Source organism: Pseudochaenichthys georgianus, chromosome 14 (assembly GCF_902827115.2).
Source record: "Pseudochaenichthys georgianus chromosome 14, fPseGeo1.2, whole genome shotgun sequence".
NCBI classification, from domain to species: domain Eukaryota; kingdom Metazoa; phylum Chordata; class Actinopteri; order Perciformes; family Channichthyidae; genus Pseudochaenichthys; species Pseudochaenichthys georgianus.
The window spans coordinates 25,316,144-25,336,976 of NC_047516.1; the positions used below are offsets into that span (position 1 = coordinate 25,316,144).

Sequence of the window (20,833 nt, forward strand, 5' to 3'; positions counted from 1 at the left end):
TCCTCACACAGGAGGAGATGAGATGATACTGGATGTTACAGGATTTCAAAATGACCTCACTGTCTTTATGGACACTCATCCATACCAACGGGGAAAAACAGTCATATTTTCTTTGACCTCTTGCCTTTGTACAGTATTTCTTCACTGGGTTTTCATTTAAATTTGAGGAAGTCACTTTTTTCGTTGACAAAGTTACCTTTTTTGACTTACAGGGTCCCCAAACTTACTAAAAATAAAAATATATCACTTGTAGAGTTACCCAACCATACTGATTTGTTACAGCTGTTTTCTTTGGAACTACTTTCTAGCAAAGAAATAGTATTTTTGTACGTGGTTGACTGATATCACAAAGCTAAATAAAAAACCAACTGCATTGCTCAACACCACTAGGTAAGAGGGTAAATATAGATTTTCTTTATTTTAGTGATTTTTTTATCTGCTCTGAAAATGCAGCCACCTACAGTACGAAGCACAAACCAAAGCTATGATACGGGTCAATAAATGTACTCAAGACATTGCCTCATTATTATTTTTGTATTCACAGAAAGGGAATGAATGCAAACAAATATAACAGGCCTTTGATTTAGTGATATTACTGTCATCAGTGTGTGAACTGGTGTAGAAGTCATTATCCTTCAGGTTTGTTTTAAAGCTGAGTAATTTCCCCCTGGATGTATTATTTGGACAATTAATATCACAAGACCTAGAATTGTGGATTAGTGAAGTTGATTTATGTAACCAGTGTGTGTCAACAAACAGGCTGTAAAGCGTGGGCTGTTTCTGAGGAAATCCCCCTGTACCACATGTACACGCATTGGGTTGTACTAGGATTAGGGAAGTGAATTATGCTGTTGGGTATATATATAGTACTCCCAAACCGCAGTCAATACACAAACGACCTAACTGAAGGAGTCGATATGAAGCTGTCATCCGTCGTCAAAGGTATGATTACTTAGTTACCAACATCAGTCCTTTTCAGTGTATTATGGCATTGGTTGAATACGTTGTGTCTCTTCAACAGCTCTAGGTTCACTGTGTCTGCTGCTTGTAGATGGATTTCCAGGTACAGTATATTTTATGGTTGATATTAAGTCTTATTAATATGTGGTTATGTTTTTGTGCTGACATAAATGTGATCTTCAGTTTCTCAGAATGAACCTCCAAAGATCATTGGGCCACATCATGTCAAAATAAAAGCTCATCCTGGTATGTTAACACAAAAGACCTGCAAATGTTGGGTATTTTCTATGATGATTGCTTTCAAAGATATTGATATTGAAGTGACTGTTATTTTGTATATATTGATTGTTGTGTTTTTGTATCTTTATGTGTAAATGTTTATATAGGATATACATATTCTATACATATATGTGTATTGTATTTTTGTATTCGGGATTGTTGGAAACGTCATTTCGATCTCTCTATCTGTACACACAAACTGAAAGATTGACATTAAAGTTGACTGACTTAAAGGGATCCCTTATTATTATTCAAGCTTTACTCTTGTTGTGTATGACTGGATGTATTCTGACTTACAGGTGAGAAGCTGTTTCTTCACTGTGAAGCGTTTGCCAATTGTACAGATGTGACACTCATCTACTGGCTCGTCAATGGCTCGTTCCCTGAAGACCTGCTCAGCAGTGGCAGAATAGTAGAATTAGAGGAGTGAGTATTATAAGCTTTGGTGGAAATGACCACATCACAGGGTACAACATTGAAGGGGACTTGTGTCGTTAATTATTGATTTAATATCCTGCATCCAACCTCATGCTGAGCTCTAATGACAGTGTTTGTTTTAGATCGTCTTTAGATGATGGTACGATCCTCCAGAGGAGTTTACTGTTGAGGAACGTCACGTCAGAAGACCTCAAATCCACCTTCACCTGCGTCGTGATGAACGACGCCGGAACGACCCGAAAGCGTATCGTTTTAAAAGTTAGTAAAGATTGTAACGTAGGGAGGAAGAGAACACACTGAATGTCACTACAGTTTAAAGTGGTTTTCTGTAAGCCATGTTTTACTTGAGAACAATTTCATATTTCAGCTTCCACTTGTCTGTCATTTAACTATTCTGTTTATACTGTTGGGTAGGACAAATGCCAAAGAAAGGTTGGATGAAGAAATGTACAATGTTTAGGGTGCATTCAGTTCCACAGTAACTTACTTTGATGGCTTTGAATAGTGTTAAGGGTCATTCCAGAATTCGAGGACATTTCATGTCCCCCATATAAAAAATCTAATAATTAAAAGAGTGTGGCACTCTGACCCACTAAACCCTGTTATTCATATTATCAGAATAAAGCACATTAATTTCAATATTTTTCTTTCGTTAAATATCCAAGTTTGTCCTTGCCTTGAAAGTAGCATTACATTCAATTCAATTCAAAACCTTTATTTAGCCAGGTAAAATCCCATTGAGATCAATGATCTCTTTTTCAAGGGAGACCTGCAGCAGTAGGTTCCACAAGAAGACATAAAAACATAAACAACAGAACAACAAAAGGACATCATACAGCAAAATGTACAGGGATTACAATTTACATATTTAACCACATGTACAGGACAGTACCAACAGCATCTGATTGTGTAGCATCCAACCGAGCTTTAAAAACATGTAGTGGTAATAATTCCTGAGGTTAAAGCTCCAATTAGCATTGATTTTCAACCCTGTTAATTTAATTAGAGTAACAAGGGTAATTCTTCATTGGAAAATATACATTTGATGCCTTAGCTGGGCAAATCACTTTTTTTGATGGTTTATTATCTGTTTTTTCTAAATACATTAAAAAAAATTATAAAATAAAAGGTTCATTTTTCAAAAATGTTGGTGTCTAAATTGTCCTCCAATTCTGGAATGACCCTTAAAATGTCAGAGTGAAACTAGAATATACTTCCATTCTTCTCGCAGTTTTTTGAGGATCATCCTCATATTGAAACATTTTATGTGGAACTGACTTCACCGTAAATAAGTGTCATTTACACAACGTTACCTCACAAAGATACAAACTGACTGCAGATTATATTAAATATTTAAACACTTCTATATTTCTTATCCATGTTTGTGTAACATTTCAGTATTTGTTTTGTTTGTTTGAAATAAGCCAGTTTAAATGTGCATACTTTGAAACCATATCAAAATACTTTCCATAAAGTTGAAAATAAATAAATTCACTCACAAACTCAAGATGACTGTGATTTATGCTGGTTTCCTTAGAAATGTATTGTTCATTTTAGCAATTATTTCAAACAGATAACTTTCTTAGCAATGGGTATCACTGTTAGAACAACCCTTCATGTGTGGTAGTGATAAGAGGAATGAATTTATAGCACAGATGCTTTTCTTCAGCTCTTCAATGTGATTACTGCATTTCAGACAAAACACAAATGTAAGCAGCCAATAAGCAACATAAATTAATCAACCAAGCTGCACTGCAAAATAACTCCTTTTTAAAATTCAGGTCAATTATTGCTTCGGTGAATAGTCACGGATTCCATGATATAGTGTTAATAATACAGTTAAAAAAGACACATCAAGACCAAGGCAGGAACACAAGCAAGAAGTTGTCAATGAACAACTAGAAAGCAAGAATAAATGTAAAACAGAAGGCCCCTTATCATCTTTCACTTTCATTAATGAAATTCAGAAGTGGCTTCAGATATAGAGAATTGTCTGTCACAGGATGAAATCAAGGCATTTTTCGAAAGAAACCAGTCCTTCTGCGACCGGTACTGACAGCTCCTGAAAGAGAAGTTCACCAACTACTGCCGCACATGTCTTTGAACTGTCTTCCATCTTGATGCTGCCTCTGAGGCTCAGACATCCAGCTCCTCCAGGCAGCACTTCAAGTTGCCTATCCTGTTCGGGTGCTGATTATCTTTGATCCTCTTCTTGATCAAGGCAGCAGCGTCCTCAGCGACTGACTGCCACTTTGGAGAAGGTGTGCAGAATGGTTGGAGAAGGTCCAGGTTGGCTTTAAGAGTTGTTCCGAGCAGGAATCGCAGGAAAATGTCCAGTTTGCCGTCGTCGTACTGCAGGCTTTTGTCCACAGCGCTCTTGTACAGCTCCATTGGCTTCTGCCCCTTGAAATACCCCTTGAACTTTTCTTTCAGCGGCGGCTCAAACAAGTTCTTCCCCTGGTTTCTGAAGGAGAGAAACACATAAAGGGCTGCCAGGTACTCCTGCATGGTGGGGTGGATAAAGCTGAGGACTTTCTCATGACTAAAGAGATGAGGCTTTGTCACAAACACCATGCACAGGCCGCTGTTATTCACTGCTTCCTCATTGTCCAGTTCATGAGCTTCCCATTCGTATCTGTTGAGCTTGAACGTGCCTTTTTCCAGCATGTTGTAGGCCAACTTTCCAAGTACCATGAGGAAGTCTCCCCCGTTATCTGGGCCCCAAGGTGAAGCTCCTAATGTGCGGCGCTGACCTATGAGTGCCAACAGCAGCTTTGTGTACATGTAGGTGATGCTTCTGGGCAGCTGGGCCTGTAGTCCCTGTTCCTTAAATATGCACTGGTACTCATCAGCCACCAGGGAGCAAAACAAAGGTAGGTGGCACATGATGCGGAGGGTTTTGGAGGAGTGGGTATACTCAATAACTCGAGCTGCTTGATCTGGGTTCGGAAATCTTTTTTTGAAGTACTCGTCCTTTTCAGGGTCGCTGAAACCACGCAGTTCAATCTCATCGTAAGACGTATCGTAAGGAATGCAGCTCCTTATTCTGGGCCGGGAAAAGACCAGGTATATGCCACGGTACAGCAGCCTCGCTCTGAGCATGTTGACCACGATCGTGTTCAGGGTGGAGATCACTGTGTGGTCAGTGAGAAGCGAAGTGTTTTGAAAGTTAAACGGCTCGTTGTACTCCTCAAGACCGTCAAAGATAAGCATAACTCTACACTCATCGCAGGTATAATCATAATCCCTCAGTTTTTTGGTTTCCGGGTAGAGTGTTTGTATTATTTGCAACAGCGAGACCTCAGAACCCTTGAACTTGTTGAGTTCTCTGAACGGCAAAGGAAACATAAAGGTCACATGTTTGTGGGACCGCCCTTCAATCCAATCGAGGATTAACTTCTTGATCGCCATAGACTTCCCTGACCCTGCAACTCCTGTGATCAGCGCCAGCTTTACGTTGCTCTTCTCCAGCCTTTCAGCGCTTATGAGATCCTTAGTAGAAATCTGTTCCACTGGTTTACTGCTGTTGGTGTCCAGCCTGTCTATGGTCCTGACCTCATGTTCAACATTTGGGCCATTATTGGCTATTGAGGTTATGTCCAGTTTAGTGAAGAAATCGTCAAGGGGCCTTCTCTCTCCCTGCGTGGCTGAATCATCATCAATTTCTCCGTATGTCTTCTTCAGAGTCTTGCACAACTCGTAACGTACTTCGTCTGAAAAATGATAAATGTGAATGAAAATATGCAAATCTCACATTTCTTTCAAACTGAAAAATGGACTGGGAAGACTTTAAAGGGGACATATCATAAGCACATGAAGATGGGGTACCTTAAAACCCACATACTATGAAAAAAGACAACCCTGTCAGTGTTCTGTATGTTTATCAGAAAATATAAGATTCAACCAGCGATTCAGATTTGGTAACTATCCTTATGTCAAATGCAGGTTTGTACCCACAACGGCTAAAGAACTACCTTTGGAAAACCATATTTTTAGCACAAGCGAATCAGAGCGTTCTTTTTCTGAAGGGGGGCTTAAAGATAAGGGTGTTTTCAGAAAGAGTATTAACCTAAAAATGAGAATGACATGTCCCTTTTAATTTCATTTGACTTTGACTATTACTTCTTTTGCCTTGTCTCCATATTTTGCTGTTGATTCTGTTGTTAAATTGACTGTAAAGAGAGATTAAGACACAAAGGCCTACTTACTTCTGAGGCACAAAGACTGGAGTAATTTCACCAGCCTTCTTTCCTTAATACTCTCAAGAAGCGTCTTGGTGATCTGCAGCGATACCTCCAGGTTGTAACACTCCAGCAACCGATCCACAAGGTCCACCAAGTCCAGGCTTTGGGGAGGAGTGTTGAATGACTGTGGGTAACGCTTCCAAAGCATTACTTTGAAAAACAAGAGGTGGTCTTCGGACAGCTCCCGAAGGATTTCACAAATAGCCTGATTCCAAATGAAGGGTTGAATTCAATGATGTGGTTTTCAACTCAATGTTTTTTTATTTAAATTCTTTAAAGTTCAAATAGAAAAGCAAACTAACCTTGAAAGTGAATTCCACGGTCAGAGCAGGATGCTTGAACTCATTTGGGTTGTGCTTTAACACAGGTGTGTCAGAAACCTCTGTGGCAGTTTCATCTTTGTTTTTCACCCTGGTTAAAGCCACAGTAGAGACAGAGTATTATAGTGTTTGTTTAGTAATCACACCGTGCCTTGCAAAGGTGGTTGTTCTTACTTGGGAATGATTCTTACTTGGGAATGATCTTTTCACAATCGTCACTGTCTAATGAGTAGCAGCTGGAGTAAGAATCTGCTCTTCTCAGCTGGAGCCTAAAAGCAAGACAACAAGAAGGTGTAAACTTTATTCAATGTAACTACCAAATGTCATGAGAGTATTCCAGCCTTTAAAAAAAGGAGAAAGGGAACAAGGTGGGGTGTATCTTGAGGTGCACAGCTGCTCTCCAGGTTCATCGTGATCAATGCACGACTTAATAGACTGAGTACTTTGTCTTGTTTGTACCTTGTGGGGGATCCTTCTTCGCCGTCCATGTTGCTTAAATTCTCTTCACTTGTCATTGATCCGTAGCTCAGAGCTGGAGAAAATGCCTGCTCTACATATTGCCTGAAAAAAAAGAAGCATGGCAGAATGACAGTGTGTTAATTACCGAGTAGCCACATAACAAGCAATCACACTCTTCCATAATACATGTCAGATAAGCAGCTCATGTGAAACCTTTTCCTCAAGCAGCACCGAGAACATTAACGTCTGGAGAATTTGAGTTGGGGAAAAGGTCTTATTTATTATTATTGGCTTTGTATAGATTGTGCTAAGCCTATGAATATGTATCTTTTGAGAGTTGAGTGGCGTTGCTAACACTGAGACAAATATTATATTTCCTTTATTAACTTAGAGCAAAATACACAGACAGGTATAGATCACCCACTCAAACCTGTAATAAGAAACTCAGATGGCTTAATATAGCTATAAATGTTTTTTTGTTTGTTTTTTAACACTCTAGGCTTTTCTAAAATATTGTATATATATATATATATACATTAATATATATATATATATATATATATGTATATTTAATGAGATACAGTTAACACATTGAATTAAGGGTTAGGTATATTACACCCAACTGGATTAGAGAAGATGGAGAAAGAGAAGTCAAATTCTTCATTCAGTTCATTAGGGGAACCGCAGATCTTCCCATTATCCTTGCTGCTACACAAAATGATTAAATATTGGTTTGACTTGTTCGCAGAAAAAAAGCAATAAGATAAGGCTAGATGTTGTTTATATGTTTTAGATTTGAAATAGTCCTTCTAACATAACTTCACAGTATGACGACCCTACATTGAGAGGAAGGATATGTAGGGCTCATAAGTGAAAAATCTCAGTACCAGTGGCTGGTGTCCATTGGAGTCTGATCCAGGTGGAGTGAACGTCTTCTCTCAGGGATGTAGAAGATGCCGTCATCCTCATCAGACTCACGCCGCCGTCGCCCTCTACCAGACACGGCCTCCCCTATGGAAGAGCTGTCTGACAGTGAGTCCATCTCCTCCATCGCCGCCATATAACTATGGTCCATCTTGTCATAGAAAGGGTCAGCCAACGACTAACATGTTTCCCAGGGTTGGTCTCTAGGCAGTAATGTGTCTGTACCTGCAGAAGAACAAACATGGGAAATAAGATATCAATTCTAAAATTGTCTATCAGGGTATAGAGGTTTCCACCAGACCGGATTTTCAGGTTTATACAGTTGGACTCTGTTTCGCATGTGTGTGCAGTATGCTAAGATAATGCATTACCTTGAAAAATAGAACCATTAAATGCAAGGTTACAGAAATGTCCATGTATTGTTATTGTATTCAAATTCACATGGCATTGATGGCAATGAAAGATGTAGTATAATCATTTAGATTCTAATCAATGGTAGATAACAGAATACAAATTAAATCATTTCAAAAGCAACAACAATGTAATAACCTAGCTTCATAGTAGGTCATATTAATTAACGGCGTTAAACAGGGTTGTTTAACCTGCCTCAAGACTACACGGTTTCCTCCCCATATTAACCTAGAGGTGCAGTAATGGGAAGCTAAATTAAAAAGTTACACGTGTGTGACTGTGAGCCTCTGGGTCGCTCGAGAGATCACGTCACCATATGTCAAAAACTGTAGCTGCATTCATATTCAGTCGGACGAACTATCAACAATGTATACATCCAAGCTGTTAACAGAAACAACTGTAGCAGCTTTAGCTAGCATAAATGCTAGCTAATGGTATTTTAACTGCACTCTTCGGTCTTGACTTCTCATGTTGATATATCAGTGGCATAGTATCTGTCCTTCTGCTTCTTTCTCCTTAAGTCTTTATCACATGATGTAATCTAATTCCAAAATCCCTTTTGATCCAACGTCAGCTAGTTAGTTAAACTTGAAGTTAAGTAACGTTAAGTACTTTGATTCGGGAATGAAAATACGTACGAATAAAGGAAGTGAGTTTTACGTACAATTATAACATTACTTTTACTATGGAAAACACGTAAATATCAAAGCATGTGTAATTATATAAAAACATTATTGTTACTTACTAAGTATTGCAACTAATGAACGTTAACTCACCTTTGGTACAGTCAAATCTTCAGGAAGTCAAAGTTTCTTCTTCTCGCCCGAACTATGGCGTGAGTAGCAACACATTACAAAGCAGTCTCTGCCATCTAGAGGCCGGAAGTGTGAACAACATGCATCTGTGTGCTGTATCTCATACCGAGTTCCCAATGAGTAAAGCCTTAAAATAACTCTAAACAACGAACATAAAATCATATTTTCATGTTAACAATATTGTATTTATTCCAGTTTAATGATTGTGATTGAAAAGCCTAAGGATGCTGGTAAACATTGCAAAGAGGGATTTGTATTCCTTAATAATATTCGTAAACGTAACCATGTTGTAGCCTGAGAAAGGCTAAACCATATCAAAGAATACATTTATTAACTACATTATCACATTTAGCTGTAGCTTTTATGAACCAAAAATATATGTATTGACCAGTCATTAAACCAGGGACCCTATACGGTTGTGAGTCAACCGCTTTCCACTTTGAGCCACAGCTCACACAATAGCCGCGTTCACACTGCGGTACTTTTCCCACAAAGGTTCATGCGAACTTAGTTCATGATCGCGTTCACACCAAAAAGAGCCGGTACTAAAATAGTTCATGCGAACCTTTTTACCCCCTCGAAAGTCCCTGCTCTCTAGCAGGGACTTTCGAGCGGCTCTTTTTTGAGAAAAGAGCTATATTCCTGATTGGCTGGGCGAATTGCAAACCACGCCCCGTAAAACTCCCAAAAAGTTTTGTGAAGCCGCCATTTTATTATCCTCGCATTAGCATTATTAGCATTAGCATTAGCCCAGCGCAGAAACGCAGAGAGACTAACTTATGGCAACACAAAATAAAACATGGGAGCGGTGGAGATGAGGAGGTGTCGGCGTTCTGGCGATGTACTCGGAAGGCTTCAGTAGAAGCTGCTGGGACTCCCAACATCTCTGTTAACCGCCTTTGCTTTCTCACTGTCTCCGTCCCCACCAACTCATAAAGCTGGCAATGTCCTTGATCTCATATTCTCAAGGAACTGCACTACTTCTAACCTCTCTGTAAACCCGCTCCACACCTCCGATCACTTCTTCATTTCATTCTCTCTACCCCTTTCCAAACATAACAAACTAATCTCTTCTCATCCTGCACCTGTCCGCCGTAACCTCCGTTCCCTCTCCCCCTCTACCTTTGCCTCATCTGTGCTCTCGGCCCTCCCTTCCTCTGACTCGTTCCAACTCCTGCCTCCAAACTCTGCTGCAGAGACTCTCCTCTCTACTCTCTCACCCTCTCTGGACTCTCTCTGTCCTCTCACATCTCGGCAGGCTCGTCAGTCCCCTCCTGCTCCCTGGCTAAATGACGCACTGCGTGTTAATAGAACCGTTCTTAGGGCAGCAGAGCGGAAACGGTGGAAATCCAAACACCGCGACGACCTCCTAAACTATCAGGCTCTCCTCTCCTCTTTCTCTGCTTCGATCTCTCAGGCAAAAAGCACTTTCTTTCAAGATAAGATCCAATCTTCCTATTCCAATCCCAAAAAACTATTTCCCATCTTTTCCACCCTCTTGGACCCTCCCAAAGCCCCTCCCCCCTCGTCACTTCTGTCAAGCGACTTTGTTAACCACTTTGAAAAAAAGGTTGATGATATTCGCTCTTCTTTTTCTGACTCACCTTTACTCACCGATGGGTCACCAGACCCTCCTTCCACCAGCACATTAACCTCCTTTTCCCCTCTCTCGCCAAGTGAGGTTCTTACCCTCATTACCTCTGCCCGCCCTACCACCTGTCCTCTGGACCCTATCCCTTCAAACCTCCTTCAGACTATCGCTCCTGATATTCTACCGTTTCTCACCCATTTCATCAACACTTCTCTAACTTCTGGTCACTTTCCAAACAGTCTCAAGGAGGCAAGAGTAAACCCTCTCCTAAAGAAACCCACTCTCAACCCGTCTGATGTTATAAACTACAGGCCTGTCTCTCTCCTCCCGTTCCTGTCTAAAACACTTGAACGCGCTGTCTTTAAACAACTCTCCTGTTATCTCCATCAGAACAACCTTCTGGATCCGCACCAGTCGGGTTTCAAGACAGGTCACTCCACAGAAACTGCCCTCCTTGCTGTCACTGAGGAACTGCACACTGCCAAAGCAACATCCCTCTCCTCTGTCATCATCCTTTTGGACCTGTCTGCTGCATTCGACACGGTGAACCATCAGATCCTCCTTCGCACTCTCCAAGAACTTGGAATTTCAGGCTCTGCACTTTCCCTCCTCACCTCATACCTCAAAGACCGTACCTACAGGGTAACTTGGAGAGGGTCCGAGTCCGACCCTTGTCAATTAACTACAGGGGTCCCTCAGGGCTCTGTTCTTGGTCCCCTCCTCTTCTCCCTGTACACAAACTCACTCGGATCTGTCATTAGCCCGCATGGTTTTTCATACAACTGCTACGCTGACGACACCCAATTAATTCTGTCCTTTCCCCGCTCAGAGACCCAGGTCGTCGCACGCATCTCTGCTTGTTTAGCCGACATCTCTCAGTGGATGTCCGCTCATCACCTCAAGCTCAACCTTGACAAAACTGAACTGCTTTTCCTTCCGGGAAAAGATTTTCCCACTCTTGACCTGACAATCAACATCGGCACCTCTGTTATTTCCCCGACCCAGACTGCAAGGAATCTGGGTGTGATCCTAGATAACAACCTGTCCTTCACTGCAAACATCGCTGCTACAACCCGCTGCTGCAGATACACGCTCTACAACATCAGGAAGATACGTCCCCAACTGACCCAGAAAGCGACGCAGGTTCTGGTCCAGGCTTTCGTCACCTCACGCCTAGACTACTGCAACTCCCTCCTGGCTGGTCTACCTGCATGTGCCATCCGACCTCTGCAGCTCATCCAGAATGCAGCGGCTCGTCTGGTCTTCAACCTTCCTACATTTTTCCACACCACTCCGCTCCTCCGCTCCCTTCACTGGCTTCCGGTAACTGCTAGAATTCACTTCAAGACACTGGTACTTGCGTACCATGCTGCGAATGGATCTGGCCCTTCCTACATCCAGGACATGGTTAAACTGTACACTCCAGCACGTGCACTCCGCTCTGCATCAGCCAAACGACTCGCTGCACCCTCGCTGCGAGGGGGACCCAAGTTCTCATCAGCAAAAACACGTGGGTTTGCTATCCTGGCTCCAAAATGGTGGAATGAGCTCCCCATTGACATCAGGACAGCAGAAAGCTTACACACCTTCCGGCGCAGACTGAAAACTCATCTCTTTCGACTCCACCTCGAGCGATAGAATTACTAACAAAGAACTGCTAACAAAGCACTTATATACTAATAAAAGACTGGCTTATCTAAAGCCAGTTGAGTAGCACTTGAAATGCTTGGCTCTATGAAACTTGATGTACTTATATGATTCTGTTTTCTTCAAGGTTGTGTCTTCCTGGTCGAATGTACTTATTGTAAGTCGCTTTGGATAAAAGCGTCAGCTAAATGCAATGTAATGTAATGTAATGTAATGGCTGTTATCTACTGCATAAATATGAGTCATAAAGGTAAAAAGGAAAAAGAAAAAACATCATGACAGCTGGTGCTTTTCAGAGCCGTATATTCGCTTGTCCTGCCACATTATCAAGCTTCACACAGAAAAGCTTCCTGTCCATGTATCTTTATCGATTATGTTGAATGTCATTGCTCTGATGGGTTTCAGCTTTATTGGCTCATTCACCTGCTTGTACCGTTGGCAACACTTGCAAAAAGTCAAACATGTTTTTTTTAGACACAGCATGCTTTGTCTGAGAGTTTTACATTTGATGCAGCCTATTGATTTGAAATGAATACTTTTAAAAATGTATTCATGCTGTAGATTTGTATTTTACCAAGATGATGGACATAATAAGCTAGGTACTTTAAATATGGTGATTACTAAATTATAACAGATATCATGGACATTTAGAGTATGCATCATCAGTGTATTTATTTGTTTAAATAGATGGTAAGAGATTCAGTTTAACATTTGATGGAGTGTCCATGCAGTGATACGCTTAGACCCTGAGGCTGTTTACCAAGACATGAAAAAAGCGAGGCGCATGTCCGCTTCCTTGTCTCGTTAGTGACCGCTTCACTGCGCTTTGTGTGATGGAGGCGTGAGCAGCGACAAAGACGGCAGGAGGAAACAGTGGAGGGTATGAGAGGTGGTTAGTGCCCGAAGGACTGATGGAGAAGGAAGCGGAATCATTGTCAGCCTGGTCATTAGGGATGGGTATCGTTAAGGTTTTAACGGTACTACTACTTTTATCGATACCGCTTATCGGTCCGGTCTTTTAACGGTACTCTTATCGGTTCTTTTGGAGAAAAAAAAGGTAAACTAACTGAATAAATTGTGAACAAAACTAACATTGCTTTTTATTTTAATTAAATACATAATATTTCACATCAAAAGAAACAACAACGTTTGAACAAATCGTATTAAATAATCTGATGACAGAACTGTAAACTGAAACTTTAACAAAATACCTCTAAAATACCTATCATTAACCAAGGTTTGTATAATTGAGTTAACTCTGTGTGTTGCTGCTAGCATACCTGACGTGGAAAAGTTACTCGTGGATGGGGGGGCTACAGAGCTAGAAAGACAGTCGAAAACGGTGCATTTCTCCGTCTGAATGTGGTGCACTTTTGCAAGATGTTTGGACAGATTGCTCGTGTTACTGCCCTTACATGCTCTCTTTTTGCACTTTTGGTAACGAGCATTGTCCACATCGAACAGGCAAAGTTTAACCACACCTCGTATCGCGTTCTCTCCGCCATCTCCTCCGTGTGTGTGTGTTGCTCCATGTAGCAGCCGCGTGTGTGTAAACTGCCCCGCCCCCTCGCAAGCAGGCGGGAGAGAGATCGAAAATACTAAAAATAATCATTTTGCAGTCTTTTTGCATATTAGAAACGGAGTTGGCGACACTAAAACTGCAATATAATGTTTGTGTAGCAATAATACACATGACATATATTTTACATGTCTCCAGTACAGATAAAAAGACAGCTGACGTCGGAGCTTAACGGTACCACGGTCTTTAATAATTCAGCCCTGGGGCCCGTTTAATACCGGGGCTCGGTACCCATCCCTACTGGTCATTGTGTTGAATGGATTAATTGGTGGCTCAGGTTGCATGTTCTATATTGCTGTATATATTATGGAGAAAGAATGTATTGTTTCTGCAATAAGTGCTTATCATGCTTGCAGAAACAAAGTTGAACGAGTGCAATCGCTTGTTGTGCCCCATATAAACATCCAGAAAAACTATTAAAAACATTCCCTCTTTCAGACCTGGACCCATTCACATTTTCTATGGCTATGAAGCCAATGATGGGTCATATCCTTTTTCTGGCATTGGCAACTCATGGTCTCTTTGTTGTCGTCTGGTATTGTCCCACCAGCACTGTTCCTTAAAAGACAGATCTATTATGGACAGTGACATGTATGAAGGATTCAATAATGGAATGCGGTTGCAATAATATCCCTTTCTAAGCGTGATGGTGAACATATAGTGGACTTCAGGAAACAAAGGAACACGAAAGGCCTCTTGTTTGTTGTGGGTTACTGTAGAAACACGGTGCGGAATCGTGCCCACTTTCTACATATAGGATTTATTACAAAATACATTAATTATTAGTGTCTGGAGACCATATCCTTTAAAAAAAAAACATGCATATAAATATTGTATTCAATGCTTTTCTGCTACTAAATCCCCCAAAAGTATACACACTTGTCTTTTAACATTCTTATAAATGGTGCATGCTCATGCGTGAACTGCAATGCAATAGTTCTGCAGCTCAACCAAGCTGTTCATGTACTGGACTATTTTTATTATCAACATTCATAAACTGGATGTCATTAATTCCCCCTGCCTCTTTCTGTGGCACTAATCGCCCCTCATACAACACACTTCGCACGGTGAGGGCTGTGACTCCATGTCTGTGTGTGAGGGAGGATGCTCAGAGCGAACCCAACCTTTCCAGACACCAGTATGAAGTGACAGTCTGTGCGTTGTTCTCCTCCGCACTGGATGGTACTGGGATGTATTTGGGAAGGGGGGTCGAGTAGCAGCGACCCACCAGCATTACCGCCACTGAACCTGACATGAATGACAAGTAAAAAGAGCTCTTTCAAGCGAGCAAACAGCGCAGGAATGTGCAGAAGTCCGCCGGGCTGCACTCGGGCTCATCAAAGCGATATTTTGGACCTTTTGGACCTACCTCGTTTTGTTTGTAAACACTCAAACCCACCACAGAATAATTTCGAGGGCCATCTGATTTATCCTTTTTAATTTCTAATTGTTATTCTTAAAGAAAAAACATTTTCGGAGGGGGGTGGGCGTGTTTGGGGTGTTTTTCTTTTGTCAAGCGCGAAGACAAACTTCTCTATGGCACTGGTTATGGAGCCTGTGAGCAAGTGGAGCTCCAGTCAAGTGGTTGACTGGATGAAAGGTAAGGCTTCAGGCACGATGTTAGCCGAACTGATCTCACAAACTGCAATATCGCATGAATACAGTCTTCTGCTGCGAGTGGAAACGCATTTCATCCCAGATTCACTCGAGATGCCAAAAGGGAACAAAACACCTGCTGAGCCTCGGGTTGCTGCCTCATCGGCATGCGACTGATAGAGGCTTTTAATTACATCCTTGAATCATTGATCGATTTTTTCCAGACTGTTTCAATCTGTAGACGACTTGTCCTTTCAGATCAATTGTGCCTCTATTGTGTTCCTCGGTGGTTTGTTATCGCGGGGCTGGCTCGCTGGAGGCTGGGAAACATAGCAGAGATTCAGTAGTTAAAAACACAACCCTTCTCACTGGATCATTCTGAATCCATGTTCCAAGTAATCGGTTAAGGGTAATTTCTGCTGTCTAGAATAAGAGCTATTATAGCTGTATATTGTCAAAGCCTACAGCCATCTGTGCCAAATGTTTATCCACAGATGTTCTAAGACGTTAAGAAGTCACAGCTGACAAGTATACTTAAATAGTCTTAAAATCCACTGATGAACTCTAACCCCTGGTATAAGAGTATACCAGCGCTGAGCTCAGGTTTAGTATTATTATAGGCATTTATTTAGCATAAGAGCATCTTGTGTAAGTTGGAAAACATTTTATATTTGGGAAACACCCAAAAGACAAAGAGGTTTGAACACAAATATATGATCCAATAACAGAAGCATTCTTGAGGCCAACTGCTCTCCTGATGGAAAGTGATGCTTTTGTATGAACTGAATGGAGGCCTAGACCTATATAATTGTTAATATGCATTAATTCCTTTATACGTTTGTTAGGTATATTAGATGAGAGGCTCCTCAGAGGATAATCGTCTGAATATGTATAAATATCCCACACAAGCACACTGTCAGGGCACATACAACTCATTAGATTTTCTGCTGTTTGTCTGTTTGTATTACAAAATGTTTGCCTCTGGAGGTCTGTTATTATCAAATGTGCAAAATGCAAGTCTCTGTATTTGTCATTATTGTGATCTTTTTCAGTGATGTGTGTTGTTAAGCAGAGCCACATGCTCACGTGTCAGGCCACAGCCCGTCGGAAGAAACATACACATCATACACATACATGTGTTCTGCCTCTCCACACACACACACACACACACACACACACACACACACACACACACACACACACACACACACACACACACACACACACACACACACACACACACACACACACACACACACACACACACACACACACACACACACACACACACACACACACACACACACACACACACACACACACACACACACACACACACACACACACACACACACACACACACACACACACACACACACACACACACACACACACACACACACACACACACACACACACACACACACACACAGGCACTCTCTTAGTCATAATTCTAAGCCTGTGGGCCTTTTTCTGCTGGCTCAGACATATTAGGATTGCAGAACCAGACCTCTCTTAGTATGAGCTGTGTGTTACAAGTACCTGATTCTGATGCTTCCTTTTCAAACAAGGTGTTTTGTAAGTTTGCTGGCTCAGTAAAGTATATGGCTTTATCGAGGATTTATACAGACAAAACAATGAAGGGTGATTTTGTAGGTAGAGAAAAGCAAACAACCTAAGAGGACCTGTAAATAAGCTGGTAGTAAGAAATGTAGGGAGCGAGAAGCGGAGATGGCATATAAGAGAGGGCTCTTCAGTGTCCCACATCCAGCAAGTGGAGCAGAGAGGATTCTGTGCCCAGAGCCCAGTAATGGTAATTCAAAGTGAGGGACAGAGAGTGCCACAGAGGGAGAGAAGAGGGAGAGGGGGGGTTCAGTCTTGTCTCCCATCCATTCTCAGCTCCTCAGGACTGGCAGCGTTTTGTCGTGAGCATTCACAGGTTCAATTATTAGCATAGCGCTCCATGATGTCACTGGAGGCCAAATAGGGGCACCCTGTGACCTTCCCACAATCCCACTCTCCTCCCCCCCGCTAGTGTTTTGTGTGAGCAAGACCTCAGCTGTGACAAAGCCTCTCTAAAGAAGAGATTCTCGTCACAAAAGAGAGAAAAAAATCCCGCTTTCACTGAAAATGTGTTGTGAAACTACTGCGTGGTATCTGTGCAAACACATGATGTGTTCATTGTGTGTTTTACTGTCATTGATAGTGTGTGTGTGTTTGGAGGCGCATACTTAATGCAGGTTTAATATAATCTCTGCTCTTCCTGTCAGTGCGCATTATCATAATTCATGTTTTGTGTATATCAGTTTTATCTTTTCTTTCAGTTTTGTTTCACTCAGTGACAGTCGAAGAAAGCGATTAATGACAAGTCGGATTAACAGGAATCCATTTTTGAGATGCTAACAGTGTTTAGTGTCTCTTTTACCTTATATGCAGTGGATTATCTAGAAATGAGATCAGGCTATGTCAGAGCTGCACTTTTAATTTCTCCTCAGCGTGCCTCATAATCTAACCCGCATTATGACATGGACAGGAAAATCCCTTAGTGCAATCAGCAAAGTGTACTCCAAGCTTTCCTTTAAAATGGTGCTACAGGAGGACGAGTATGAATGTATTTCAGATTGAAACTTGTGCATCCATTAACAGCATCAGTGTTAATCTCTTAACTCCCCCATATCATTTAAAGTAATACTTTTTATTTATAAAAAATAGTGCGACATGGTGCTATTCAATATCATATAAACATCTCAAATCCCATGGGAGTTTTAGAGTTATTACTGATGAACTCAGCATGTCGGCTAGATCTCTGCTCTCTGCTATCATCACTCTTTGGAAAGCATTGTGTCCTCTCTTCACACATTTCTTTATTTGGTCCAGCGGTCAGGGAGTACCCCTGCCAAAACCCTACTTCAAGGTTTCTATAGCAACATGGGGAATACTTCATTGACATAATGAGTCTCAATTAACTTGGTAAAGAGGCTGATTAGTTAAGCCTTTGCATTTGAGGCTAAACCATGAAACTCCCTATGTTTCCTCTCCACCGTTTAGCTGCTAGCTAAACCCGATCTGAATGCTTGATCAGGTTTAGGGAAAGCTCTGAAACGCATGTATGTAAAAGGTCGAGATGATGAGAAGACGAGATGAGCAACGAGTTAACATTCAGAGCACTTTCTGGTGACATGTATGGTGAAATGTGGTTTATTTACATACAATGGGTTGGAGCTCACATGGTTGATCAATTAATCAGTTCCTCAATAGACAGAAAAGGACTATTTTCTTCAGTATTTGCTCTTTTCCTTTGTCTTCTTTAAAAGACACGAATGTTTTAGTTTTGGAAAGATGAAAATAAGATGAAATAAATAATTTGAAGACATACCTTGGGGCTCTCCTCAATTATGATGGGCATTTTTCACTACTTTCTGACATTTTATAGACCGAATGCTTAATCACACAATGAGCACATTAATTAACTATGGGAACATTATGTATTTCTATTCTATTTCAGCTTAATTGTGTGTTTGATGATATGAAAGGGAATGCAACTGCAGAAAACATTTTAGACTCAATGGACCTCTACTATTACATTTTTTGAAATAGCATCCAATGTTTATGGTTTCAAAATCATTTATCACTGTTAGCACAGATTTAGAGCTAAATATGTTGTTAAATATTATTAACACTTACAGAAAATGCAGTCCAATACAATGCTACTGAAATGACCTGTCTGCAGATAACATGCAAGTTAGGTCAACATGATGGTATTTCTTGAGGTTTTTAGTCATGTTGTTGTATTGGATTCACTTTCTAAGTGTTCCTGAATGTATGACTATGACTACCCCCCTATTGCTACATGTGTTAGCACAGTTTTAAACCTCTGTTGAATAGGTATAAATCAGTGCTGTAGATGGCTGATGCAGAATCAGACTCTGTTAAAGTCTGCTCCTCTTCATCAACTGCGTCACCAAAAGACTTCACACCTGCTGCAGCAGTGAAAAATGTAACACTAGCTGAGCACAAGCAGCCTCGTCTTAGTTGAAAGCTTTCTCTAGTTTAAAGGGGAAACTGCACCTCAAGACTGTTGAGGAGGAGGAATCTGTCAGTTTTCTTTCTTGACACAGACTGTTTCACACTTAAAATACAACCTGTGCTCACACTTTACAGATATCGACACATTATCCTAACAGGAAAAGTGATATCTAGTCACAAGTGCTCAGAAAGTCTGATACTGCCAACAAACAAAAATGTTCATGTTGTGGAGCTGGACTGAACGTTTTTCCTGTGTGAATCCCTCAGGCCTGGACGACTGCCTACAGCAGTACATCAAGACCTTCGAGAAAGAGAAAGTAGGGGGGGACCAGCTGCTGCGTATCACCCACCAGGAGCTGGAGGATTTGGGAGTGTCCAGAATCGGCCACCAGGAGCTCATACTGGAGGCTGTGGACTTACTTTGTGCTCTGGTGAGTCCAAAAATCCCACACTGTCCTCCCACTACTCTGTACTGTCACCTCTCCCAGACCACTGCTGTTTGAAAAAGTTTCTGTAGCACATTTTGATTCCTCCTCAGCTTTTGAATACAAATTAATTGGATTAATCCCAACATGTGGTGTCAAGATTAGTCTATGTGAGATTTCAACTGATAGTGTTAATTGATAGAGTTTTTTTATAAAGTCTGTTGCTCATTTTGCAAAATAATTTCAGGAATAGTTCTAATTTTGATTGAGGAAATGCTTAAGAATAAATCAAGCACAAAAGGGCCCCCTTAAGTGATTTCTGCTGTTACTCTTAGAATCACAACGTTTTGTGTGTGTCAGCACGATAGTAGACTGCTGTTGATGATATGGCTAAGGTGCTAGTCAGTAGTAAAAGTCTAATATCAGCACAGATTGTAATACTCACCCCGGGTCTCACTGCAGCGACCTCAGACTTGTTTTACCTTGTGATTCAGGTCAGCAGCATCACAATGACACAAGTTTTTTTTGTTATCATACATTTTTTTATTGCAGCATCTTCAATTTACAACACTGTACAGAAGACAATTCAGGTTGCACAACATTTTGGATTAATTCAATCCACAATGACACAAGTTAAACTCATTTTGAAGAAACATCCTTTTCAGGAGTCTCTTCCTCTATCAAGGCACTGTAGTTTCTGAAAGAAATAAACTCAATTCAGTCAAGAACAGATAATTAGGTCAAAGACTTATTTGTTTTCTATCAGGGAGAAGCCTTTACCTTTTCTCCGATTTGAAAAGTTTGGGATTATTTTTGGCTGATTAATGCTTCTGCTAGAACACAAAAGTTCAAAATTCAAACGCCAGTATTGGGCTGCATACGAACATTTATTTCATAATCGACTAATCTGCAGATTACATTGTCATTTAATCCTCACATAACATGACATGAGGATAATATATAACTATTTCACAGAACCTAATGTGACTTCAAATTGTGGGTTTACAGTAAAATTATATAAAAGCAGCAAATCCTCAAATTCGAAGAGCTAGAACTAAGCAATTTAACACTTACGGAATGTAAATCCAAATGAAAAGCTCTTTTGTTTGGTATTTGAGA

General features: G+C 40.9%; 3 protein-coding genes across 6 annotated transcripts in view; 2 read left to right on the forward strand and 1 right to left on the reverse strand.

Annotated features, from left to right (window-relative positions):
- Positions 1–589: 589 nt before the first annotated feature.
- Positions 590–2,290, forward strand: LOC139435153 (interleukin-1 receptor accessory protein-like). The gene is made up of 5 exons (XM_071205538.1): positions 590–942; positions 1,022–1,063; positions 1,144–1,206; positions 1,539–1,665; positions 1,800–2,290. The coding sequence occupies exons 1-5, from the start codon at positions 846–848 to the stop codon at positions 1,975–1,977; spliced, it is 507 nt and encodes a 168-aa protein (XP_071061639.1). The 5' UTR covers positions 590–845; the 3' UTR covers positions 1,978–2,290.
- Positions 2,291–2,376: 86 nt separating this feature from the next.
- Positions 2,377–8,885, reverse strand: nlrc3l1 (NLR family, CARD domain containing 3-like 1). Its single transcript, XM_034099497.2, has 7 exons — positions 8,812–8,885; positions 7,588–7,849; positions 6,701–6,802; positions 6,433–6,510; positions 6,224–6,332; positions 5,886–6,126; positions 2,377–5,390 (listed from the first exon to the last, which is right to left on the reverse strand). Exons 2-7 carry the CDS (start codon positions 7,773–7,775, stop codon positions 3,814–3,816), a joined length of 2,295 nt encoding a protein of 764 aa, XP_033955388.1. The 5' UTR covers positions 7,776–7,849; positions 8,812–8,885; the 3' UTR covers positions 2,377–3,813.
- A 5,909-nt stretch (positions 8,886–14,794) lies between these two features.
- Positions 14,795–20,833, forward strand: part of LOC117457993 (connector enhancer of kinase suppressor of ras 2-like) — a 43,313-nt gene continuing 37,274 nt past the window's right edge. For all 4 annotated transcript variants that reach the window (XM_034098224.1, XM_034098226.1, XM_034098225.1 and 1 more), the window contains exons 1-2: positions 14,795–15,267; positions 19,557–19,720. In XM_034098224.1, coding sequence (XP_033954115.1) covers positions 15,204–15,267; positions 19,557–19,720 — 228 coding nt within the window. In that variant the 5' untranslated portion in view covers positions 14,795–15,203. The remainder of the gene's footprint in view (positions 15,268–19,556; positions 19,721–20,833) is intronic.